Source organism: Ceratotherium simum, chromosome 5 (assembly GCF_057802395.1).
Source record: "Ceratotherium simum simum isolate JZ-2026a chromosome 5, ASM5780239v1, whole genome shotgun sequence".
Lineage (NCBI taxonomy): Eukaryota > Metazoa > Chordata > Mammalia > Perissodactyla > Rhinocerotidae > Ceratotherium > Ceratotherium simum.
The window spans coordinates 42079659-42107148 of NC_141904.1; the positions used below are offsets into that span (position 1 = coordinate 42079659).

Sequence of the window (27490 nt, forward strand, 5' to 3'; positions counted from 1 at the left end):
TAACCTGGAAGGATCTGGAAATCTGCCTATCCTGCCCTCAAACATCTTTTTTCTTCTCTTCATTTTGTGACAAGATTAAATTGCATCATTTCTCAAATAGACTTATAGAGAGCTGTTCTCTTTGCCTATGAAGTGTCTTGAACTTGCCTGTCTTAGGTGTAGGATGTAACTAAATACTCTTCTTTAAAAGGCCTCTCCTGGTAATTAAGTCAAGTGAGAGAAAGGGAAGAGTCTCAAGTTACTGAATTGAAATGGTGACACAGGTAGTACTTCTTTAGCCGTTGGCTTCCATTTCTTCTCTGAAGGACTGTGGATATCATGAGCAAAACATTTAGTTCAGAAGGTAAAAACAGCAGTAGGAAGCTAAAATCAGTGTTCATCTCCTTCTGCAGTCAGGGTAGTCTCCTCACCACTCTCATTTCTGCCCCTGCCATCTGCTGTGAGCCTTCACCAGTACTGATTCAAATCCCCCCAGCCTGCAGATGTCCCATCCTTTCCAGTAAACCCCTTCATATAGCACTTTTGTGTCACACATGGTGCCTAGCCCAGATCTTGTTGCTTTCTCTAACTCAAGGCATAAAAATTAAGCATTTGCCCTGGAAACCTAGGCTTTCATCAGTAATAAAACTGTGCTGAAACAAAACTTCTATTTATATATCTGTTATCTGGAAGCATCAACTGTTTGATGAAATTCTACTCTGAATTCAGTTGTCAATTTTAAAACGTTACAGCGAGGGCCGGCCCCGTGGCTTGGTGGTTAAGTGAGCGCGCTCCACTGCTGGCGACCCGGGTTCGGATCCCGGGCTCACACCGACGCGCTGCTTCTCCGGCCATGCTGAGGCCACGTCCCACATACAGCAACTAGAAGGATGTGCAGCTATGACACACAACTATCTACTGGGGCTTTGGGGGGAAAAAATAAATAAATAAAATCTTTAAAAAAAAAAAAAACAAAAAAAAAACAAAAAAAAACAAAAAAAATAAAAAATAAAAAAATAAAACGTTACAGCGATGTGTCACATTAATTGAAGAATCTAGACATATCTATAATTTGTAATATATTTCATCCTCTAATATAAACTAATGAGATCCTTTTGATTTCTCTGTTAATTTCAGCAAGATCCGTATATAGCATCTATGGAACACCATACTGATTGGGTAAATGACATTGTGCTCTGTTGTAATGGGAAAACATGTAAGTATTTCTTTGGATTATTGGGCTTCTGGAAGTTTTTAATTCAATTCAATATATTTTTCATTCTTTATGTAAGCTTTTTATTGAAGTATAGCATACATACAGAAAAGCACACACACCTTGAGAGTACAGCTCAATGCACTTTTACAAGGTGAACACCCATATCAAGAAACAGATTATCAGAAGCCCCTTTGTGCCACCCTTCAGTCATTACCCCTTGCCCTAAGGTAACTGCTTTCCTGTCTTCTAACCACTATAGGTTAGTTTCGACTGCATTCAACTGTATATAAATAGACTTACACAATGTATATTATTCTCGAGAGGTGGGAAGTGGGGGTTGGACAAAATGGGTAAAGGGAGTCAAAAGGTACAAACTCCAGTTATAAAATAAGTAAGTCCTGGGGATGTAATGTACAGCATGGTGACTATAGTTAATAATACTGTATTGTATATTTGAAAGTTGCTAAGAGAGTAGACCATAAAAGGTTTCACCACGAGAAAAAAAATTCTGTAACTATATATGGTGACGGATGTTAACTAGACTTATTGTGGTAATCATTTTGCAATATATACAAATATCGAATCATTATGTTGTACACCTGAAACTAATATAATGTTGTACGTCAATTATATCTCAATAAAAAATAAGTAAAATAAAGGCTAAAAAATAGGTACTATTCTTTTAGCCTTATTAATATCCCTTTTTGTTCTTATTATAGTGAGATGGGTTTCTTGGTTTTGCAGTCTGTTAGAGTAATTTTTCTCAATCAGATTAGTTGCACCTTCAACTGGAACATTAAAAAAGTTTGCCCTGCCTGTTTAAAAAAATATTTGAGACAAAATATGATAGGTTCTAGAAAGAGCTTTTAGATATATATGTGTGTGTGTGTGTGTGTGTGTGTATGAACATTAACAGATGTTTGAATTAATTTTAGCAATATTATAAATATTCAAGTATGTATATGTGATTGAACATTAGTTTAAAACAATGTTACATTGTTTTAAGATAAGTCTTTAAAATGGTGATAAGTCACACTACTAAGGGGTTTGTTAATTCTTTGCCTCTTCTAGTAATATCTGCTTCTTCTGACACAACAGTAAAAGTATGGAATGCACATAAGGGATTTTGCATGTCAACATTAAGGACACATAAGGTAAAACAACTTACATAATTTTCGGTGTCTTTAGTGTAATATTAGGATCTCAGTACTTTATGTGGCTCATTTTCTTATTGATCTACAGCATGTGTGTTCTGTTATAGGATTATGTAAAGGCCTTAGCATATGCCAAGGATAAAGAACTGGTCGCATCGGCTGGGTTGGACAGACAAATATTCCTTTGGGATGTGAATACTCTAACAGCATTGACTGCCTCCAATAACACTGTCACAAGTAAGATGTTTGAAAAAAATTTCTTTGAAAGTGACCCAAGTTGACATAAATAAGGAATGGTTTATAAAACATCTTTGATAGATTTGTATCGAGATAGTGGTTTGTATTTTGAGAATCCTTTTACCTACAGTGTTCTGTTCCCCAAAAGTTTGATTAAACAACAAGGAGTTAGTTCCTCACTGTGGTCTAAAAATGGTAACTTCTCCAGGAATAACCTGGTTATTTTTGTTAATGTGCATGTCTTACCTCGCTAGCTAAAGTCTAAGTTCCTACAGGGCAGAAGGGTCTGTCTTATTACTGCTTTGTACCTCTCACAGCATTCCCTGGCCCAAAGCCATCCTCAGCAGGTATTATTGATGGAGGCAGTGATTACCTGACAAAGTAGGCAGTTTTTGACTTTTAAAAGTGTTAGTATAATTAAGAGCCTTTGAATTAATGGCCATGATGGAACATAAATACCCAAAGGAAAGAAAGAAAAAGTTTTCAGTGCCAATTTTGTGGGACCCTTTCAGAGCAACCTTAAAGAATCCAGGCAATTCCAGAAGAGTTCAGGGGGGCTAGCGTGCTTCTAGAGGCAATTCAGAGATGTTCACAGCAGGTTAATAGCATGGATGCTTCATCAGCTGAGAGATCTCAGATTACCAGATCAGATCCATACAAGTCTTAGACTTGGCCCAACCTACTAGAGTCCTCTAGGCCAGGTGTCAGAAGGGACTCTTAGGAACACATTTTTGGCTAAGCCTGGCCCAGAAGGTCTGTGTTCAAGACATGGGCCTAAACTCTCTAGATCCCTACATTGTAGGTCCAGTTTGTCATGACTCTGTGGAATACTCACATTGACATAGGTAAAACAGTTCGAATATAACCTAGTATGTGCCAAGAAGGGCAAATTGGGAGACTGGTGTTTATAATTTCTTGAATAATTTTTTGCCCTGTTTCCCAGGAAATATGTGAAGGTCTAATCACTATTCTCCCCTTGTTCTCCTTGATTTTTCACCTGTATGCTGTCTCAGTGATTCAGCAGTTGGTCCCTGCTGGGAGCTATCATGATACATCACATAGCTCTCTCTAGGTGTAAGACCTGCCTCAAAGAGACACTAACAAAAGGGAACAAAGCAAAAAAAGCAGGACCTTCCCAAGGTCAGAGACCAGGCTTAGTGGCTATAGATTCTGCAACAGATATGTCTTGCTTAGAATTGTTTAGAGAGAATATCACATAAGTTTTTTTATGACTATAGAAATAATACTAATAGCTAACATTTATTGAGCGCTTACTACAAGCAGTTACTTTTCTAAATATTTGACGTTTTAATTCCTTTACTCATAACTTCTCAGTATCTTTGTTTATATTTATTCTTTATTGTAAAATTTGGATCATACTATATAGATAGTTTTATATGCAACTTTTTCCACTTCAGTGATACTGGGTTCTAAATCAAAGGGCATGAGGGGCCGACCTGGTGGCGCAGCGGTTAAGTGCGCACGCTCCGTTGTGGCAGCCTGGGGTTCACAGGTTCAGATCTCGGGCATGCACCGATGCACTGCTTGTCAAGCCATGCTGTGGCGGTGTCCCATATGAAGTAGAGGAAGATGGGCACGGATGTTAGCCCAGGGCCAATCTTCCTCAGCAAAAAGAGGAGGATTGGCATCAGATGTTAGCTCAGGGCTAATCTTCCTCACAAAAAAAAAAAAGGGCATGAACATGATTCTTGCCATACGTTGCCTAATTTCCTTCCAGAAGAGTTGTATCAAATTATCCTCCCACAAGTAATGTATGAGAGTGCCATTTTACTGTATTTTTTGAGTATTAACTTTTACCTTGTTTTTAATCTGATGTGTTACATGAAAATAGTATTTTTGTTTTGATTTATGTTTCCTTGAAAATAGCGAGTTTGGACGTATTTTTCATATTTATTGGCACATGTATATCTCTGAAAATAGATTACTTATGTGGATCATTTTTAAATGGCAGTGCAGTTCAATGTAGCAAATGTTTGTTGGGTACTTGTGTATACTCAAATCCAGAAAAGAGGTAAATTTTGTTAACAATATTATTTAGAATTATCTCCATTATAGGTAGATTCCTTTTTCTTAGAGCACTCATAAAGATAAGATTTTCTGAGTCAAATTATTAAACTTGTAATTTTTGCTGACTAGCTACTAAACAGCTGATAATTTTGTTAACATTTAGTTCCATTTATCCTTAATAGCTTCTTCTTTAAGTGGGAACAAAGATTCCATTTATAGCCTGGCAATGAATCAGCTGGGAACAATCATTGTATCAGGGTCCACTGAGAAGGTAAGGGGGAACTTAAAGGGTATATTTTAACGCTAAAAAACAAAGAAACCAAAATCATTTGATCTGTGTAATTACTAAATATATATAGACAGTGGTTTTGCCTGGTGGATGCTAAGAGAAAGGTTTTATTTGAACAAATAAAAGAGTATAACTATATAATTACTGTCATATGTGTGGTAATGGGAGTGGCGGGATGGGGTGGATGGGCTGGGGGAGGCCTGTGCATTTTTTGACATTAGAAAGCCCTCCTCCTACTTGAAAAGATTGGCGGCCTTAGGCAGAGTCTGTGGACAGAAGCAGCATTTCCTTCTCAGAATTTAATGGTTGTCATTTGACTTGTAAAGGTCATCTATTACTTAAATTTGATGTTGTGTATACTCAGTTTGTGTAATATTTTGTTAAAATTCACAGGTTTTAAGGGTATGGGATCCAAGAACATGTGCAAAACTAATGAAGCTTAAAGGGCACACAGATAATGTAAAAGCATTGCTGTTGAACAGAGATGGCACACAGGTACGCGGTTTCATTTGGACGTTTACCTAATGACTTTGTCAAAAATTTCATACAGCAGAAATTTCCCCGCTTTGTATACTGTTGCATAAGTTGATTTGAACCAAAAGCCACACATATTATAAACTTGTCTAATTTTAAATCTTTAAAATACTCAATTGCACATATAATAATCCACATTTTTTAATTATTCTGTTTGAATCACTTTTAAGTAAAGACTAAATGAGGAATTTCCTCAGAATAATTTTAATGCAGGTAAGTATGTGCAGTTGTAAGTATAGGCTAAAATATTACCTTGTATAAAGCAGACGGAGGCTTTGGTATTGAATGCTTTCTGCCAGTGTATTCAGTGAAAAATTTCCTCACAGTGGGTCTGACTTGAGGGCAGATCTTACCAGTTGACTATGTAGATACAGTCTATAAGGTTATATAGATATAGATATAGTCTATAAGGTTATATAGATATAGATATAGTCTATAAGGTCTAACATAGTACTGAGAGTCAACATTTTAAAGAAAAACATTCTGGTAATGTTTGAGCAAGTACTAGTACTCTGTTGGCTATATAATTTGTGAATTATAAATCACAGTTCTATTTGTGCTGTAGCAGTGGAAAAATGATTTTTCATCAATGTAGATAATAAAAAACAAAAACTGAGCACCGTTTTGTATTAAGACATACCTCTACCACATACCCCTGCCTTCCCCAGCCATTTTTTCAGAGGGCAGGGATAAGTTCAGAGCTAATTGGAATTGATTGTGATGAGATTGGAAAAGGGAGTGTAGGAAGATGATGAGATGAGAAACACCATCAGTCTGTTACTCTCGTGGAAATTGCCTCGCATATGAATTAGAGAAACCTTTGTCTCCAGAGGTAAAGAAGGCTTAAAAAACTAGCCAAAGGAAGGAAATCATTTTTCAGAACCAAGTGAAGAGAGGCTTGAAGATGCCCATAGAGGTCTTTGGAGATGTGGAAGGATCTCGATGTTAATATACTGTGTGGACTTCTCTAGTTCTTAGTTTGCTCATCTGCAAAGTGAGAATCATAATATTTAGTTTGTATAGTTGGTGAGAAGATTAGAAGTAATAAGTATATTCTTTTCTGTAAGCCATGGCATTTTCTAGAGCTCTTGAGTTCCTTTGCAGCCCCACTTTCATGTGAGTCTGAGAGGCCAGTGTAGTCAGCTCCTCAGTTTTGCAGTGTAGCTACAAGGCTACACATGAGATGGTCGCCCATGCCTTGTTCTGTTAGCTTTATCCAGGAGTGGCCTGGATCACATGGTCTCCATGGGCCTGCCCTTAAGTAGGGGCTCTCGACAGGTTGGTTTCCAGAAGGAGGCTATGGGCCTGGAAGACTTTCTAAAGCTCCTCCTGTCTACTACATTCCATGCCTTGTTTATGTATTCCTATATATACAATTCTAAATGTGCTTTTACCTAAGATGATTTAAATAGCACATGTAGTTACAAATGCATTTCACCTGAAGTCAGCTACACTTACTGTAAGCAGAGGCAATGATGTAGCGCTACTTTAAAAGCTGCCTGTCAGCCTTATAGTGTGTAATTAAGTAGATCTCATTCCTCCTCTAGTTCTCCCTCCATCCATTTTCCTTATTGGCAACTATAGACTAAATGTAAATTTAACCACCAACAGCACAGTGTATTTACATTAGGGAACTGATCAACAAAACAACTATAATAACTACTCATTTGAAAAAAAGAGGAGGAAAAAAGAACCTTTACTTACTGATTCTCAAACTCTTGCAATATGAAAGAGATAGTTACCAGTTACTGGACCAGAGTATATATTGCATCCTGCAGAGTTGTCCTGCAAACTTCTAATGTAGGGTCTCTGGTGGCATTGTAAGTCAGGGACTTGTGGTAAGATATGTATAACAGGCCAGTGAATCCCATGAATGTCAGCCTATTGCCTCACTTCCTTTCTTACAGAGTAGGATCCTTATTTAGCACGTCTTACTATTTGAGGTCTGTCACCTTTGCAGTTGTTTTGATTTGTGCTAACCTTACTGGGCCAAACCACCTGACTTTTCATTCCTTGTACTTGCTCAGGCAGTTGCTTGAGGAGCTGGGACAACCTGCCATGTTGGTTTGAGTCAGTCACGACCTTATGTGTCACTCACAGGGTTTTCCTGGTAATACAAGTCATGCTGAATCTAGCTTACGGGTCCAGGGGTCTCTGAGCATTAGGCCACTCCTTGCCCCTGACTTACCTTGCCCACTAGACTGTTCTCTATTGCAGTTGAAATTGTGTATGAGTGACCATCCCAGAAACACTTGTGTTGGTCAACAGCAGCCTGGTCCCAATACACTGGCACCTCTCATATCTATTGGCAAAAACACGTAGCACCTGATCAGGGCTATAGAATCTATGTTCCTAAGTCTAATTTAGCAGAACCATTTGGGGCCTCCTGCCCTAGTCCCAGGAGTCACCTCGTAATGAGGGGGTCTTCATGTTTATCCAGTGGAAGGGAGGGGGAAATGTTTTGATGACTCTTCTAGCTCCTACAAGATATCAGACACTAGAATTCCTGTAAAATAGGCATACCCCTCAACCATATTACCAAACACTGCAAAGAACTTTGCCAACATTGTACTTTGAGAGTGATTGCTGCTATTTGGGGGCCTGCTTTTTAGCAGTCGTACAATACTGACTACCATCAAAGATTATTTTGTGTTCTATATCAGGGTTGATAAACCTCTGTTTCCTCACCTGCTTTCAGCTGTGCACTTTGGGTCTGGGACTTCTCTCTTCCTGTTGCAAGTTGCCCAGGCTATGAGGACTTTCAGCCCATCATCTTCGCCTTCCTTATTGTCAGGTTGCCAGACCTTACTCCCTGTGGATACATGGTCTAGAATCTGAGTGATCAAAGCTTTGCTAACAACTTTGCCCCCTTAGGGTAGCATCTCTTCCTGGAATGGGGAGTCCCTGCTTGCCCTCTCCCCACCAGACTGCCACAGTTCTTCCACACACATGTTGAAGGTCTGCTTGTAATCTTCCCCCTGAGCTTCTTTATTGGTTAGTCTCTTGGTTCCCTTGTGAACTAGTTGGAATAGGTGATTAAAACACAGATGCTCCTGGCAGCTTCTGGGGGAGTCTCATAGTGTGTTCATTTAATTAAACATGTCCAGAGTTCTAAAGGCCCCTTCAAGTCGCAGGCATGCTAGTAAATCCTTAATGTTGCTGAAGGCCTTATATGTTCACACACTTTCCGAATCTCCAAGCCCACAACTATCTTCTCTTCTTTGAGGCTCTTTGCCTACTTAATTTCATATACCAGCACCAGCAGTTGCTTTCTCCTTGGGGTCATTTTTTCCCCCAAAGAAACAAGTTTTTATCCTTTTCTGTAAGTCACCACAGTAACTGGTAGAGAACACCAGGCATGCTGAATGCAAATGTGGGGTGGCTGATTCAGCTGGTTTTTGTCAGACTCACAGTGTGCTCAGCCCTAATTTGTGTGCCAACAACTTCCATGTAGTTGACGCTCCTGAGCCTTTAGAAATTGTCAGAGTTGCTAATGTTAACTCTGAATGCTGAGGGCCCACATTTTATATGAATAGATCTTGAACTTGAGGCTCATATGGGAAGTATTCAAGGTCACAGAGAGTGAGTGTTAAGCCTGGGACTAGATTTTGATTGTGATTCCTGTCAGTAGAATCCAAGAGACCTGGCAGGCTATCAAGAATCCAGAGCCATGAGGGAAAGAACGAGACAGAGGTGTGACCCAGGGCTCCAAAAGGCTTGATAGCCTAGTATAGTGCTTGTCAAACTTAGCATACCAGAATGACCTGGAGAGGCTGTCAAAACAATGATTGCGAGGCCCCACCAGAGTTTATGCCTCATTAGGTCTGGAATGGGACTCAGAAATTTACATTTCTAATAAGTTGAAATTATTAGAACACCTGCTGATGTTGCAGGTGCCCAGGTAGAGAAGACAAAGGCAGTTTTGCTCAGAGTTTTCCCCTGCTTAAGCATGTACCGTTACCTTTGGTCATTTCAGCCTGTGGTGCATGCATGTCAGAAGTCCTTATGAGAGGCAGAAATACAGGTTGTTAGAGGTGACTGTTTGACAGTGTGGAGTCAGGAGAGAAGCCAAGTGCAAATCACAGGAAAGCAAGAACTTTGTGACAAGTTTCTAACTTTAACTTTCTTTGTTCCCAGTGCCTTTCTGGCAGTTCTGATGGGACAATTCGCCTTTGGTCTCTTGGCCAGCAGAGATGTATAGCCACATACCGAGTCCATGATGAAGGTGTTTGGGCTCTGCAAGTCAATGATGCCTTCACCCACGTCTATTCCGGAGGAAGGGACAGGAAGATTTATTGTACAGATCTGAGAAACCCTGACATTCGGGTGCTCATTTGTGAAGAAAAAGCACCAGTTCTCAAGGTGTGTCATATATTTTAGTTTTATAATTAAGATATTTACATGTGCTAGCCAAATACAGCAAAATCTGTATTAAAACATGAATCAACTGTGGGGTTGTAAAAAAAGATATTTTAACATTTTTGTTAGTTACCTGTAGAAGAAATTGTGACTTTTGGGGTACATTAGGGACCCATGGCTTTCCCACTGGCGAATTCTAGTGAGATTGCCCCATATTGCTCCTGGCTTTTCTAACCTCTCCTCAGAGGAGGAATATGAGGAGTTCAGGTATCTGTGAGCAGACAGCAAAGCAGAAATGTATACATTGCCTCAAGAGGGAGGATGTGGAAGAGTGCTCCTGAAGAAGAGGGCACGAGCTGGTTCATACTCCAAACCATTACTTCCTCAAAGCAGTGCCAACAATCAGGATCTGGTATGTGGATAAAAGGACACTTGAGGGGCCATCCATATTGACACCTGCTAAAAGTGAAGCCTAGACTAAAAAATGTCCAGTTATTATATGACAAAATGTTCAGCCTCACTAATAATCATAGACTTGCATGTTAAAACAACAGTGAGGAAATTTCCAGATTTAAAATGGAGGCATAAAGGCAGCACTACCCCCTCTTCTCAGAAATCATCTGAAAACAACGAGGAAAGCAAGAAACAGAACTGCAAATACTCATCATCTACGAATCTAAGTGCCATCTGACCCAGACCATGGGATAGGAGGAGGGGCTGCAAAGGGGAATAGAGGTCCAATGAGACAGTTGAGAGGATGCCTGTGGTCTAAGAGCTCCCGCAAAACTGGCAGAGTATAGTTCTTTAAAATAGATGGCACACCCTAATGAACAAAACCAATAATCCTTTAGAGAAGCAAAAGTGTTGAGACTGAAATATAGACACAGAATGTGTGCAGGAAGCAGGCTGATGGGGAAAGACAAGCATGGAGGAGAAACATTCTGCATTGTGAGTCCTGCAGCTGCCAGGATCTCTTCGCTGTGGAGAAAAAGATGAAAAGAACTTAGTGCAGACATAACGGTGTGTTATAAGGAACATCACTTTGAACTGAAGAGGATTCCTGCTTGCTAGTCCAGCCCTGTCCCCACGACTCCAAACCTGCAATTTCCTGGTACAGGAAGAATGGTGGACGAATGAAGAGTGATTGCATTTGCATAATATATACATGGGTATACGTATATTTTTATATGTGTAGTATTTTAAAAATACAGAGGACGCACAGTAAACTGTTCACAAATGTGCTGTCCTTAGGCGAGGGCCCTGAATTACATGGATACTTTTCACTTTTGCTATGTTGTTAGAATGTTTTTTTGCTGCAAACATTTTCAAAAAAAAAAGAAAGGTATTTCCTTGTTATTTAGAAAAAACATGAAAACAAAAGAGTAGCGAAAAAAAAATTTATGGTAAGTCATCCTTTTGAATGTACCCATTTAGATTCCTTAAATTAACACTTAAAACTTTGTCACTGTTTTTGATGAGAAGTCACCTGTATTACACTTTTATAGAGCGTGTATTCCTTTAGCAAAGAGACTCCCTCATTCTTCTGTGCATCCCTAGCTTTTAACACATGCCTGATATAATCAACACACAAATGTTGAATGAAGGAGTTGATATTTAATAATGTGTAGCTGGTCCTGGCAGTTCAGAAGAGTCGACATTCCATAAAGCAATATTTTTGGGCTTTATTTTCAGATGGAGCTTGATAGATCAGCTGATCCCCCTCCTGCAATCTGGGTTGCAACAACTAAGTCTACAGTAAATAAATGGGTAAGTGAGCCACTGTTTACCTGGCAAAGGTTTATAAATGTGTGGTTTGTTATCAGAGACCTGCCAGATACCGGGAGCAAATGCTCGCTATGAACCTGACTCTCAGCATGCTTTTGGACAGTGGCAATAATCTGGAAGCTGCTATGAATGCAAATGTGATCCTAGGGTTTTACTAAAATTAAGGTGATAGTCAAAATGAAGCTTCTGGCTTCTACTTCTTTGTCAGGAGCCGAGATATGCATTTGATGTGCTTAGAATAGGCACTGTTGCCTGATAAAACCAGTAAATATTAGTACAGCTTCTGACCTCATGAAGCTGCATTTGAAAATAGGCAGCCCAGGGACCAACACAGCAGGGGAAACTCGTCAGGATTCTGTTTTTCTAAACCAGAGAAAGCAGAAAATTGTGCTTTGGAATTCATTTCCTTTTTCTTCATAGCATGAAGAACAGGGATAGAAATGGAGGATAAACAGAGAGAAGTCATCAAAAGTACTATTAATCTTAAATCTTAATTAAAGAAGATTTAAATTTTCTTACTTACCAGACTATTTGTGAATAATAAAACAAAAGTGATTGCGTTTATTCCTGTTTATATGCAGGTCAAGTAGTCTTTCTCTATACTTGTAAAAAATGTTATATATCTTGTCTAAATTTCATTGTGACAATTTGAGAGCAACATAGCTTTACCTGCAGGAGTGCCTAGTGTTCTCTCCAAAAAGACAATATCCCCTTCTTAATTTTTGTTTTGTTTTGTTTTTAATCGTGGTAGATAATTGTACTTTGTGATTAAGTAATTTTTGGTTGATGTTATTATTGTTGGGTTTTTCTCGTCTGTTTGTTCTTTGTTTTTCTTGCCACTTTTAACAGATTGGCAAAGCTTATAGAGCATAAAATGATTAAATAATGAATTTTGTTCCTTTAGACATTGAAGGGAATTCATAATTTTAGAGCCTCTGGAGATTATGACAATGACTGTACAAATCCTATAACACCCCTTTGTACACAACCTGACCAGGTTATTAAAGGTGAGTAAGGAAATTGAAAGGTATCCTATCTTTTGTTGAGGTTAATTATAGTTACTAAGTGATTGACAAAAGTAAAGGGAATGACCTTCCTTTAAATGTAATTCTGAATGTCAACAAAAGACTAAGTCTATTGGTTTATTTTTAATAAAAGAAAAACATTTAAGACATGCTATTTAGTGACTTTAAAAAGTGGGCTTTCTTGAGTTAATGTTTTTGCCCAGCATCAGAATAGTCATGGTCTTGATAAAGCCAATAGCCATTTTGTAAAATATATAGAGTTTAATGTTGTCTTTTGGCACGAATGACAAAAGGTCAGATCTGGTCCTCGAATTCTACATATTACAGCTGGGAGTGGCAACTCTAATGTCAGAGTTTGAAATTAGAATATTGAGTGGTGCCTTCATCTGTAGTTAGATGTCCATGCTATTACCTTTAAAATAGAATGTCCATTCAGGAGACATAAAAGAGAAGGAATTTAAGAAGCAAAAGTTAATGAGAGATGGGACTAATTCAGAGATTTCTTGCCATCATTTGAACTTTTCCAAATTTTCCAGTGGGTAAAACTGTTTGCCCTTAACAATTTTCCACTAGTAGCCCCTTGAAGTGAAGAGTCTTTTAACCCATAATCTATCATTAAAATCAGATAGTTTTTCTTTGATTGGCCTTAAATTGCCTTAGATATAATTATATAGTCTTCTGATTTGCCTTCTCCTTTCTGGGGGTGCTAGTATGACTTATGTTCTGTTACGTGACAGTTAACAGTTATTGCTGTACTGTGAATTTAAACTTAGAAAGATTGTTTTGCTAATTGTGTGGGTTTTTTTTCCTTTAGGGGGTGCTAGTATTATTCAGTGCCACATTCTTAATGATAAGAGACATATATTAACCAAAGATACTAATAATAATGTGGCATATTGGGATGTATTGAAGGTGAGTATCTTTTTGTATTAAATATAGGTTATTGGATCATGTATCCCTTTTATTTTTTATTGTAAAATATATATGTGTATATATATAAAGTAACCAAGATAAATGTATAAATTAAGACTTAATTGCAATAATACCTTATTTTGGGGGTGGATACTTTCTTATATGAATATTAGGTAAAGCCATAGTTTATCTTTTTAAGCACCTAAAATTTGAATGGAACAATTTTCTCTGTTTAGTATGTTACAAACTGTGTTATATGCTGCCGTACCTTAAAATAAATACATCAGGGTTCCTCATTCTTGACCCTATTGACATTTTTGGCCAGATAAGTCTTTGTTTGGGAGCAGGGGAGAGGGACCTGTCCTGTGCATTGTAGGATGTTTAGCAGCATCTCTAGCTTCTACCCACTAGATGCCAGTAACCACGTTCTCCCCACCCCCACCCACCCCACTTCAGTTGGGACAGCCAAAAATGTCTCCAGACATGCCAAATGTTTAGGGGGAGGAAGAAGGATGCAAAAATCACCCTAGGTTGAGAACCACTGGAGTGTATGAAATAAGTTTGGCCTTTTCTTAGGATTTACAGCCATCGCTGTGAGCATCGGTTACAACTCTGGGTCATGTTGCAGTGACTCCCTCTGGGGAGATGTATTAAGTTGTTCAACCACATTCTAAATAGTACTGAAGAATTTATAGGCAGACTGGAAAGTTGCTTTTAGAGTTCTGACAAATGTTCCTTCTTAGTGTTATTGGTATATTTGAATGAATATTATGTGCAAAGGACTGGGTTTAGGGTCATAGTGACAGAGAATTCTGTACCATGATCCCTTCTGGGAGGAGGGACAAGAGTGGGGGAATGTGAAAGCCTTATAGGTAAAGAATAAACAGATCACAGGATAGCTATGGTCAAGGGCAATTACTTACAACTGGAGAAGTCAGGAGAGCTTCATGGTGGAGAAATCATTTGAACAGGGGCTTAAAGGATTCCAGCAGATGAATAGTGGGAGGGGCATTTTAGGAAGAGGCAATGAGTGACACAGGCACAGAAGAGTGAAGGTACATGCTATTCAGGGCAAGGTGAGCAGTTTTGTGTAATTGGAGACTAGAGTGAGTATAAGGGAGGAGTAGGGGTGTAAGAGTGAAAGATGAGAGTCAAGTCATTTCCCGAAGAGTCTTGAATTGCAGGCCCCAGAGTTGGCCTTTCTTTGGTACTCCCTAAAGAATCTTGATCTTAGATGGTTTTAGAGCAGGAAAATCCCATGTTCAGAGCAGTAGTAGTATGTGTAATGAGAAAGAAGCTGTAAGACAGTTGACTTAAGAATAATGATTTAGAGATCTAATGGAAGAGACAGATGTTGGGTATATTATAAAGGGAGAATTGAAAAGATCTGGTGTTTCTGTTAGGTTCCTGGTTATAAGGAACAGAGATTCACTTAAGTTAACTTCTGGATCTAAAGAATAGGATAAACAAGTTTCTTTTCTGGGAAAAAGAGACGGTCTCTGAATAGAAATCTTGGCCTAACACTTTTCCCTCCCTGTGGGGCAGCTGTGTGGGAAGTCACATTACAAAACAGTTGCTTGGTGAGTGTGGCTTCAGAACAAGAGGCCTTAGTTGAGTGGAAAATTTAATTACAGGAGGCTCCAAAAGTCTGATTGATTTTTCTTTTCAATAGAGATATGCTTATCAGGGGACTAGAAACACGACGTTTATTTCAGAAAAGGGTTTCATGGAGATGGGGAGGATCCAGAGCAGCCCTAAGGACCTCATCAGCAGTAACTTGGGTACTCCACTGCTGATGTGGCCCTAGCTCTGCTCTGTGGCTCAGCTTCACCTTATGCTTCCCAGCACTTGATGCTCTCCAGAATATCTAATAAAGTCTAATCAGGCAGGCTACTCTTTGAGGGTTGACTTACTGATTTTCTGCCTATGGGTCTCATGTCTCCTCTCTCTCTCTCTCTCTCTTTTTTTGTTTTTTTGAGGAAGATTGGCCCTGAGCTAACATCTGTTGCCAATCTTGCTCCTTTTTTCTCCCCAAAGCCCCAGTAGATAGTTGTATATATGACATAGTATGTCATAGTTGTACATCCTTCTAGTTGCTCTATGTGGGATGCAGCCTCAGCATGGCTTGATAAGGGGTGCTTAGATCTGCGCCCAGGATCTGAAGCAGTGAACCATGGACCGCCAAAGCAGAGTGCACGGACTTAACTGCTCTGCCACCAGGTCGGCCCCTGATGTCCATTCTTGGTCTAATTAGCTGAAGCCTTAATAAAGTCCTGTTCTCTGAATGGGAGTTAGTTCTGCATAGATGGGACACTGAGCTGGCATGCACCATAATTGGCATTTTTGTGTCCCTAGCAGCTTCTCATATCCAGACACTAGATCTTGAAGTTTCAAGATCAAGTGATCGAGTATAAAGGGCATGACATTAAGTGGAGGTGGGAAAGTCAGGAGCACTTAAGAACATAGGCTCAGAGTTGGATAGAGCTACATTCTAATCTTAACTTTGCCAGCTGTTAACCAAGTGATGTCTAGAATATGCTGAACCTCTAAACCTCTGTCTTTATTCCTAAAATGTGGGTGGTAACTATTTCTTGGTGATGTTAAGGAGATGTTCAAGAAATATTTATCATAGTGGCTGGCACATAATAGGAGACTATTGCACTAATACAGGTGAAATAGCATCATCAGATATTTATCTGGAGTAGTGTGGAAACAAGTGGAATGAAAACAAATAGAATGATTAGATATTTAGGCCTGTGGGTAAGAGTGATGCTTGAATGAAAGGGAGTATGAAGGAAAGGAAGGAGCAGAGATGAATCCTAGATTTCTGGGTTAGATAGTTTGGTGAGTGAAAGTGATATAGGGGACGTAAGAGGAAAAATGCGTTGTTAGGGGAAAGGGACATGCTGAGAAAGACAACGAATTTGAGTTTATATGGGGTATCTCGGTGGAGGTGTCTGCTGGGCAGACAGCTGTACAACCTATTGCACAGATGAAAGAACTGGACTAGAGAAATAGGTTGTGCAGTCATCAGCTCATGGATTACAGTTGAAGCCATGGGAAGTGTCAAAGTTTCCAAGGGATACATCTATACTGAAAAGAAAAGAAACCAAGTCATCACTCTTTCAGGAACTGTTAGAGAAAGAGGAAGCTGGGCCGGCCCGGTGGCTTAGCGGTTCAGTGCGCACGCTCCGCTACTGGCGGCCCGGGTTCGGATCCCGGGTACGCACCGACGCACCGCTTCTCCGGCCATGCTGAGGCCGCATCCCACATACAGCAACTAGAAGGATGTGCAACTATGACATACAACTATCTACTGGGGCTTTGGGGAAGAAAAAAAAGGAGGAGGATTGGCAATAGATGTTAGCTGAGAGCCGGTCTTCCTCAGCAAAAAGAGGAGGATTGGCACGGATGTTAGCTCAGGGCTGATTTCCCTCACAAAAAAAAACAAAAAGAAAAAGAAAAAGAGGAAGCCACAAAGGTGTATAATAAAAAAGGGTAAGAAAACCAAGAGCTGATGACAGCTCAAGAACTAATTAAGCATTTTCAGAAAGGAGCTTGTGGTTAGCAGCATTGCCCTGCTGAGAGTTCATATAAGGTATGGAATACAGTGTGCACATGGATTTAACCAATAAAGAGGATGGTGTCTGGAGAGAACAGTTTCTAGGGAGTCCTAAGGGCAAAAGCAAGATAGAGTGAGTTGAGTAGTGATTGGGAGGTGAAGAGACAGAGAATTTGAGTGGAGACCATCTTTGATGAAATTTGGCTTTGGTGAGGTGGGCAAGAAGAGGCCGTAGCTGGAGAGGATTTAGGGATGAAAGGGAAGGTTTTTGTTTTGGTGTTTGTGTATTTTTGAGATGGGAAAAAATTGAGCGTGGTTCATTGCTCATGGGGCAAAGCAAGTAGAGACATGAAAGGCTAGATGATGGTACAAGGTCCCCAAGAAATGAGAAGTGAGGGGATCCAGAGTGCAGCAAGAAGGGACACCTTTTTTGTTGCACCGGGAAGAATGGTAGCAGAAAGTAAGGGGATTTTGTCAAGACTTCTTTTTTTGAGAAGAGGTCAGACTCATGTGCTGAGGGTAGTGAAGGAGGAGGTGTTAAGGTCAAAAATATGAGGAGAGTAAATATTTGACAAAGATGTTGTGGAGAACTGACTTTGGAAACAGAAGAAATCCCAGTTAGCATTAATGATCCAGTTGAGGTTGGAGACTGTACGTTTATACTAGGAATATTGTCAAGGATTTGACAGGCCATCATGTCCTGTGTGTTGTCTATGTGGATGTTGATATTGTCCCAGATGAAAGCAGAAACTCAAGATGGACTGCAAGACACTGAGCCAGGGCTCAAGTCTCCAGTGAATGAGGGAGAGTGACCACAGAGGTTGCTAGATGGCAGTGAAGAAAAAGGTACAGTTTACTGCAGCTAAATGACACGGGCCTCAAAGGAATAGGAGTTTTTATGTGGAGATGATGGAATAAAGGTCTCTATATTGCCATTAGGGAGCTATGGGATGTGGGAGAAGAAGCAGAATCACCCTTTGAGAAGATGACTGATGAAGTGGGACCCTCAGGAAAGAGTGTTGCTGTTAGGATGAGAAGGTGGATGGAACATTCTGTGATGTGGTTCAGGATTGAGATGAGCTATAATTGGAAATGCTCCATGGCACCAGCGGAAGTTCAGGACATACTTTTGGGGAGCACACATATTTAGAGAATGAGAATAAGGAAGGATTACAATGGTCAAGAAAGTGAAACACAAAATTGCTGCCTGTTATAGCTGTTGTCTGAAGGTAGCTTCACAGTTCTCTTAAAGTGCTTAGTAACTGTTATTTGTTCCTTGAAGATTATTTTTGCTTCGTTTGATATTGCTTCCAGATAAATGTGGTGGTATGTTATATCAGTATCAGCAAAATTAAATTATAGTTTCCAAAAAAAGAATATTTTGTGATTTTTTTAATTTAAACTTTTAATAGCAGATAGTTATTTAAAGGTAAATGCTTTAAGGTAAAAATATTTGACCACATTCTTTTTGAAATGTATTTTAGACTCCATTTTATTTAGTCAAATGTGAAAATGGATAAAATTTTAAATAGCTAAGTCAGAATCAAATCAATTTACCACTTAATATTATTAATTATCATACTTTCTTTTTGATGTATAGGCGTGTAAAGTTGAAGATCTGGGCAAAGTGGATTTTGAAGATGAAATTAAGAAAAGATTTAAGATGGTATATGTGCCAAATTGGTTCTCAGTAGACTTAAAAACAGGGGTAAGTTAGCAATTGATATTTGTGTAATTTGAGATAGTTGAAAATTTCTAATATAGCTCAAAATTAAGCATTATTAGTTACAAAGTCCTATGTTTTTAAGTGTGAAAGGAAAAAAATTTTCATTTTAATTCTTGCAAAATGCAGTTTAAATGCCTTTTGGTATTCCAGTAAATTAAGCTGTAGTTACATTGAATCACATGCAACACATTTTGGTTCTGAATCTGTGGCTTAGCACTTTAGTCAAATAGAACAAATAAATAAGGGTTTAGAGACTTATTTGGAGAATGTGTTCAAATGGAATGCCACTAACAATTTTTTCCTTTGACAGATGTTGACTATTACTTTGGATGAGAGTGACTGTTTTGCTGCTTGGGTTTCTGCAAAAGATGCTGGCTTCAGCAGCCCTGATGGGTCAGATCCAAAATGTGAGTTTAAGTATCCTTTCTTCCCTCCTCCTTCCAAAAGAGAAGGTGGATCTATGCTGTTTTTGCTATGTGCTCATCTTTTTTTTTTCCCCAATATTTGGGTTTTTAAAATCATTTTTCAAGAAATCCGTTTATTCTCTCATATGGAAATGGAAAATACTATTCAATTTTAAATGTTTTGGGTGTCTTGATTTTTGTCACAGTCTACAGTTTGACAATTAAATATACAACACACGCTCTACCCTTAAGCCATTCTGGAAATCTGTTAGGTTAGGAAAAGTGAAGCTGGGAAACCGGTTTGTTGTTGTTGTTTTTCCTTTTTTTTTTAAATTGAGGTATAATTGACATAACATTATATTAGTTTCAGATATACAAAATAGTGATTCAATATTTGTATACATTGTGAAATGATCACTACAATAAGTCTAGTTAACATCCATCACCGTACACAATTTTTTTCCTTGTAATGAGAATTTTTAAGATCTACTACTGTCTTAGCAACTTTCAAATATGCAATACAGTATTATTAACTATAGTCACCATGCTGTACATTACATCTCCATGACATATTTATTTTATAATCAGAAGTTTGTGCCTTTTGACCCCCTTCACCCATTTCACCTACCTCTGGCAACCACCAGTCTGTTCTCTGTATCTATGAGTTTGTTCATTTTTTAAAATTTGTGTTAGATTCCACATATAAGTGAGATCATACTGTATTTGTCTTTCTCTCTGATTTATTTCACTTAGCATAATGCTTTCAAGGTCCATCCATGTTGTCGCAAGTGGCAAGGATTCATTATTTTTTAATGGCTGAATAATACTCCATTGTACTTCATTCATACATATATATATATACACACATACCACATTTTCTTTATCCATTCATCCATCGATGGACACTTAGGTTGTTTCCATACCTTGGCTATTGTAAATAATGCCATAGTGAATGTGGGGGTGCATAAATCTTTTCGAGTTAGTGTTTTGTTTTCTTCAGATAAATACCAAGAAGTGGAATTGCTAGATCATATGGTAGTTCTATTTTTAAGTTTTTGAGGAACCTCCATACTGTTTACCATAGTGGCTGCACCAGTTTACATTTCCACCAACAGTACATAAGGGTTCTCTCTTCTCCACATCCTCACCAACACTTGTTTCTTATCTTTTTGATAATAGCCATTCTAACAGATGTGAGACGATAACTCCTTGTGGTTTTGATTTGCATTTCCCTAATGATTAGTGATGTTGAGCATCTTTTCATGTACTTATTGGCCATCTGTATGTCTTCTTTGGAAAAATGTCTATTCAGATCTTCTGCCCACTTTTTAATCAGATTGTTTGTTTTTTTGCTATTGAGTTGTCTGAGTTCTTTATATATTTTGGATGTTAACCCCTTATCAGATAAGTGATTTGCAAGTGTTTGCTCCCATTCAGTAGATTGCCTTTTCATTTTGTTGATGGTTTCTTTTGCTGTGCAAAAGCTTTTTAGTTTGATATAGTCTCATTTGTTTATTTTTGCTTTTGTTGCCTTTGCTTTTGGTGTCAGATCCAAAAAAATCATTGCCAGGACTAATGTTAAGTAGCTTACTGCCTATATTTTCTTCTAGGAGTTTTATGGTTTCAGGTCTTACATTCAAGTTTTTAATCCATTTTGAGTTAATTTTTGTGTGTAATGAGAAGAGATTCATCTTTATAAGAGTCCGTTATATTTTGCTGATTATTCCATTGGTCAGTATTCTCTTAAGAATGTAGCATGTAGAAATACCTGATTTATTGGGCCGGCCCCGTGCCTTAGCAACCAGTTAAGTGCGTGCGCTCTGCTACTGTCGGCCCGGGTTCGGATCCCAGGCCCGCACCGACGCACCACTTCTCCGGCCGTGCTGAGGCTGCGTCCAACATACAGCAACTAGAAGGATGTGCAGCTATGACATACAACTATCTACTGGGGCTTTGGGGGTGGGGGGAGAAATACCTGATATATACAAATATAGTTTTAGTGGTTTTGTGTGGAAATAGCCCTTAATGCAATTCCTGTTTTTGTTTGTTCATTTTTAAAGAATACTTATGTCTGAACAACCAAATAGAGTATCTGTTTGCTCCATATTATCACTGCTTTAAGCATTCTAAGATAAAATTTTAATAGACTTGTCAAAATCTCTAAAGTCTTGTTTTTAAACATCGTTGGTATTGGGTTAAGAATTTAGCATTAGAATATGTGGAAACTTATCATTTTTATTTCTTTCCCTCTATTTTTAGGTTAAAACTAGTAACTCTCTTTTCCATTTCTTTTCTTTTTAATTAACTCTTTTGCAGTGAACTTAGGGGGACTTTTGCTCCAGGCACTCCTCGAGTATTGGCCTAGAACACATGTGAATCCAATGGATGAAGAAGAAAATGAAGTAAACCATGGTTCGTGTTGTTATGTCAGGATAATTGATTAAAAATTACTCAGAAGTTAAAGATACTTAGACTGTTTGTTATGCTAAGAATTTTTAAGAAACATTTTAAGCATTTGCTAAATTATGACATAATAAATATTTGTGGTGTGCCCAATTTATTCCCTTCCTTTCCACATCCTGAAGTAAGAATATACATCCAGTCTTGAACTGAGATTCCAAGAGAGCTTTCAATCAGTGAGACAGCTCAAGATGGACAGAATAAACCCTATATATTCAAATGACCTTTGTCCTTAAAAGTAGGCAGCTTAGCAGGCTTATTCCAAAGATATTTCTTAGAGTATTTGTGGGCCAGCTGGATTTACCTCCAAAGCTAGCTAATTAGCTACATCAGAAAGCCAGGTTTGTCCTTGTGTAGTCATACTTCGTGTTGGCCTGAAGTGTAGATATATTACCCAGTCTGATAATCTATTTGATCTTGGCGCTGGATGTTTCAAAAAATCAAATTCCAACTCAGAAGTGTCAGGGTAAGTGAACAAGTATATGTAAAGAATTAAGGTCATTGAGGACACTCAAAAGCTGTATGTGCCATGCAGTAACTTTCTCTGGGCAGCAGAGGAGAACATGTTTTGAATGTATGTGTTTGGCTCAGCTTGATTAAAGAAAGGAGAAAAAAAGAACTTAAAATTTTGCAACACATATGTAACCTACAGCTGGTTGAAGAGTCCTTGAGTCCCACGTACTGAGGGCTTACTCTGCTGAAGATTCTTTGAATTCTCTGAAGATTCTGCTGAAGATTGCCTGCTTCTGGTAGTCAGCAATGATGAGGACCTCCTGCCGGAGATTTCGCTCTGGCTGACTGATTCATCCATAATGATTTTTGGAGTTTAAGTTTCTTTTGCAAGGATGGCATGCTTCTCTGAAAGCCAGTCTTCTGATGTCCCTGTCAGAGAGAGGGCATTCACCCCACCCATGATGGCTTTTCTTTTATGTCACCTGGCCCACTTTGCTCCCTGTCAGAATTTGTACAGTGGACCATGAGCCAGAGAAACTCAATGGAAAGATCCCTCCACAGAGGGTTGAGAAAGCTAATTTATGGTATGGGCTCTGCCGTTGATCAGCTATAACTATGGGCGTGTCATTTCCTGTTCTTGGCTTGTCCTCCATCTATAACTTGACAGTTAGACAGGATGTCCTCAGAGGCCCAAGTTGACGATAAAGATTAAGTAATTAAAAAACAGTGGTACAGTCAGCACCCCTTGGATCTAGGCTTTCGTTGGGGGAGTAAGGAGGAAGTCACAGGAAACCCCAAGTCATCCTTAAAATCAAACTGCTACCGTAAAGGCAGCTAGGGCCCGCCCACCTCCCCAGCCAAAACTCAGGACACTGCATGCTCCACCTGTCTGGTAATCTCCTGCTGCACCTGCACAGTGCTCAGCGGATACTCACTAGTTGCTTAGATTATACTTGGTGAGCAGCTCCAGTATTCAGAGGCCCGTAGTGAGTTGCAGTTGGGAGTGATAAAGATAAATGGGTATGGACCCCGTCCTTCAGGAACTGACATTCTCTTGGGGCAGAGAGCTACCCACATAAAGCATTATGAGATCAGAGAGAAGTGTTGGATGCTATCAGAGAGGTTCTGAAAGTGCTGTAGGATTTCAGAGGGTGAGATTGCTTCCGGATTCATTCGGGAAGCATTTGTGAACAAGTTGGCACTTGAGTGAGGGTCTACTGCCCTTGGGTTAAAAGATTTCAAAGAAAGCAGAGTGAAATGAAATCTGCAGAGAATGATAAAAATGAGATTATGGCCTCTGAGGATTTTATTTTTCACTAATACCTCTGCCATTAGTTATGGCTACCATTAAACAAATCTTTTTTTCTGGACCAAGAAATTTTTCTGAGCTTGGTGTTCTCCAAAAAAAAAAAAAAAAGCAGACTGCCGTTTATAAACAGGCTGTCCTAGACTTCCCTGTGGCTGAAGTAGATGGTTATGTTTTCATTTCAAATGTCCAACATTAATCTCCTCTATTAAAATACACTAAAATGCAGTCATTTCTCGTGAGTTACATCACAAGTCGCCATATTTTTTATTTTCAGGAATATAACTGTAGTTTGTTTTTTACTTTTATTTCTGCTTTGGCTGACTTATAGAACTTTTGACTTTAAAAATCTTATGATGTTTGAAGCCTGTGGAAACAGAATGTTTAGAATCTGTGTTTTTAGTGCTAACACCATCTGCATCTTTTCCTAGTAAATGGGGAGCAGGAGAACCGAGTACAGAAGGGAAATGGATATTTTCAAGTCCCCCCACACACCCCTGTGATCTTTGGTGAAGCTGGAGGTCGCACACTGTTCAGGTATGGGTAAGGAGGGCTGGAGGCCCTGCCTAAGAAAGCATCCCATTTGCTAAGAAGTATTGATTCAAACAGATATTATAAAGTGTTTATTATTAACTTCTAGGTGGTCCTGGATTTGGAAACTTCTGTCTCCATGAGATAGTTAAGTGTCTGATGCTATTAGACCACATTCTAATTGAGAGCTGAGCCCCTGGTGTTAAATGAGTTCAATACCTTGCCTCGAGGCAGCTTCTCTAGTGGCTTCTACAGGAAACTCTCACTTTCTCTCACTTAGGAAGCATGACTGCCAGGGTCAGGGAACAGATAGCATTTCCAGAAGTCCCTGCCCCCAGGACAGCATCAGAGTAGGTAACTTCCCTCAGGCTGGGCCAGGCAAGATGGACTGGGCTGCTCCTGGGAACTGCTGTGCCCAACAGTGGCCTGACCTGAGGTGTGAGGCAGTCCTTTTTGAGGCCCTGCAGGGAAGAGCTGGACTGGCTTCACCTCCAAGTTGCCAATAAGGCCCTGATGGAATCACGGGGGGAGCTCACTAGAGTCTTCTGTAGGGCCAAACGTAAGAAAAATGCTTGTCTTGCTCTTGCCCTTCTCTTCCTTTATGGTGGTTTCCTGAGAGTGTGGTTACCAAAAGTATCCTGACCCCCATTATGTGCGGAGGCCTGTGCCATGCACTGTAGCACTGCAGGGGGCCTTCCTTAAGTGTTTTGCCTACTCCTAGGTTTCCTGTCATCACCCAAGGACTCAGAGAGGCAGCTATAGTGTGCCTGGCCTCAGAACCTGGGGCCTGAGTTCTAGGGCCTGCTCTCCCTCTTCGCTGAGTGAGTCATTCTGCCTGGCTGCACTTTTTTCCTCAGCTGTCAAATGGGGCCTATCCTAAATCACCTCTATAAGGGTCCCTCCCTCTAAGGTTTGTTGACAGTGATTTTGTCATCTGTGCTTGTTGTGTCACTTACTACCTGATCCATTATGTTTAGGCTGCTCTGCCGAGATTCCGGGGGTGAGACGGAGTCGATGCTTCTTAATGAGACGGTGCCACAATGGGTAATTGACATCACTGTGGATGTAAGTGTCTTCCACTCCCGCTTTGCCCTTTTATTTTTTCTAAATCATGAAGGAAATTAAGAACTGCTTTAGACTGTATAATCTTAAACTTTAATAAAAACTAGACTGCCAAGTGGAACCTTTTTCTGCTCCCTGCAGTTCCTAAGTTGCAGAAGTATTGATAATTGTTTATACATCAGTTTATATCTTTTTCGGTTTTCAGTTATAAAAATAATATATGCTTATTAAAGAAAATAATATAAAGTGAAACTCCCATCCCTTTCCCAGTCACTCCTTCTCTTCCATTCACTCCCTATACTCCTCCCCAGAGGTAATAACTATTATAGTTTAGTGCATAGCCTTCAGTATTTTTTTGTGTGCATACACAGCATATATTATTTGTGTGTATATATATGTATATAGTTCATTTTATTTTGCACAAAATCTCCTATGATACTGTTCTGTTCTTGCACTGTTCTGCAACTTGTGTTTTTTTTCACTTAAAAATATATTTTGGACATCTTTTCATGTCTCTACATATAGATCATTCCTTTTTAATGACTATATAGTATTCCATTGTATAAATGTGCCATAATTTATTTAACCAGTCCCCTATTAATGGACAGTTAGGTTGTTTCCAATGTTTTCTATTACAAACAATGCTTCAGTGAACATCCTTGTACATATATCTTTGTGTACTTTTTAGGATAAATTCCTAGAAGTGGAATTGCTGGATCAAAGGGTATGCACATTTTAAATTTTGATAGATATTGCCAAATTGCCTTCCACAAAGGCTGTACCAGTTGACACTCTCACCAACAGTGGATGAGTGCCCATTTCCCCACACCCCCACCAAAGCTGGATACTTTTAATCTTTGCTGCAAGATAGGCAAATATTATCTCATTGTTTTAATATGTTGTTTTTTCTTTTTTAATTTTTAATAAGGTTAAGCATCGTTTCATATTGGCCATTTGTATTACTTATGTGAATTGCCTGTTTGTTTTCTTTATTCATTTTTCTGTTGGGTTATTTGTCTTTCTTATTGATTTGTAGGAGTTCTTCATATTGAATATTAACCCTTTGACTATTATCTGTGCCTCTTAATTAAATTTTTACTTTGTTCATGGTGTCTTTTGCCAGGCAAGAAGTTTTAATTTTTATATAATCATATTGTTTTATGGCTCTGAGTTTCATAGCTTGCTCAGGTATTGTGTACTCCAAAGAAGCAAAAATGTTCTCCTGTATTCTCCTCTAGTATGTTTATGATAATTGTTTATGTCTAGATCTTTAATCTATTAGAATTCTGTTTGGTGTGAAGTAGGATACTAACTTTCTCCAAATGGATAGAAAATGTGCCAACACAATTTATTGAATAATCTGTCCTTTTCCTACTAATTTGAAATGCTATCTTTATCATATACTAACTTTCTATATACACATGGGTCGGTTTCTAGACTCTTATGTGCTGTTGACCTATTTTGTATATTCCTAAAGCCATATGAAAAGAGATTTAATCTCTAGGACCTTCAGAAAATTTGTTTTCTGTCCCAGATATACCTCCAAGAACTTAGAGCCAGTGTGACACCTGATGGATATTCTATGGTCTTGTCTAAGTCCGAGCGCCCCATAAACCACTACTCCTTTGAGTGTGAAATTCACCTGAGATGCATTGCTGACTTTAGGCCTGTGGCTTATGCCTGAGAGGAGACATCCAGACAGGATATGACATGGAGGCTCGGAGGGGATTAATACCCAGAGAAAAGATGACCAGTTAATTTTATCCTTCATCTAAGTATGTGGTTTACTTCATGGTAGACGTTTAGGTAGTTGGCTGAAGTTTCCACTCTTACGTAAAACCTCAGCCCTCGCTCTGATGTCAGAGGGAAAGAAAGTGGGAGGACCTGATTGGCCTTATCAGTGGGATGATAGGCCTCACCAGCGTAGAGGGTATGGTTTTGCTCAAAGGTGAATGGTGTGGGTTTCTGTCAAGACACTTAAATTTTTTGTTCGGGCCTTTAGATATCAGCCCCAATATTTTAACATAGAATTGAGATTTTGGTTTGTATGGCTTAAAGAATTAAAATAAAATTTGTTTCCCATTAATACCTTGAATTGTTGTTTGAGAAAAGCCAAGCTGCAATTTCGTATTGCCCCTGGCATAATATATAATTTGTCTTTACATATCTTTTATTAAAAAACTAAACGTTATACTTTTCTGATATATTTTCTCTAAGGCTGACTTGGACAACTTGATAGCTTACTATAAATTTCATAGAAAGTCACTTTTAATTGTAAAATAACTCTTAACTTGTAAATCATGTTTTCCTATTGACATCAGTTTATCTGCTAATAGAAATTATTATATCTTCTTTTACTTCTAATATTTCAGAAAAATATGCCCAAATTCAACAAAATTCCTTTCTACCTCCAACCTCATGCATCTTCAGGAGCAAAAACCTTAAAAAAGTAAGTAAATGTATTGTCA

At 38.9% G+C, this 27490-nt stretch overlaps 1 protein-coding gene across 3 annotated transcripts in view; it reads left to right on the forward strand.

Annotated features, from left to right (window-relative positions):
* The window catches only part of WDR48 (WD repeat domain 48), a 46295-nt gene that overhangs the window by 14516 nt on the left and 4289 nt on the right, over positions 1 to 27490 (forward strand). Inside the window, exons 3-18 of one of the 3 annotated variants that reach the window (XM_087430746.1) lie at positions 1117 to 1195; positions 2267 to 2349; positions 2457 to 2586; positions 4797 to 4885; positions 5297 to 5398; positions 9575 to 9799; positions 11489 to 11563; positions 12486 to 12588; positions 13421 to 13518; positions 18681 to 18788; positions 19117 to 19213; positions 21527 to 21622; positions 23861 to 23966; positions 24938 to 25025; positions 25711 to 25746; positions 27395 to 27471. In XM_087430746.1, the coding sequence (XP_087286872.1) occupies positions 1117 to 1195; positions 2267 to 2349; positions 2457 to 2586; positions 4797 to 4885; positions 5297 to 5398; positions 9575 to 9799; positions 11489 to 11563; positions 12486 to 12588; positions 13421 to 13518; positions 18681 to 18788; positions 19117 to 19213; positions 21527 to 21622; positions 23861 to 23966; positions 24938 to 25025; positions 25711 to 25746; positions 27395 to 27471 (1592 nt within the window). Of the gene's footprint in view, positions 1 to 1116; positions 1196 to 2266; positions 2350 to 2456; positions 2587 to 2667; positions 2782 to 4796; positions 4886 to 5296; positions 5399 to 9574; positions 9800 to 11488; positions 11564 to 12485; positions 12589 to 13420; positions 13519 to 18680; positions 18789 to 19116; positions 19214 to 21526; positions 21623 to 23860; positions 23967 to 24937; positions 25026 to 25710; positions 25747 to 27394; positions 27472 to 27490 lie in introns of all 3 variants that reach the window. The other 2 variants (XM_087430748.1, XM_087430747.1) reach the window with 2 other exon arrangements.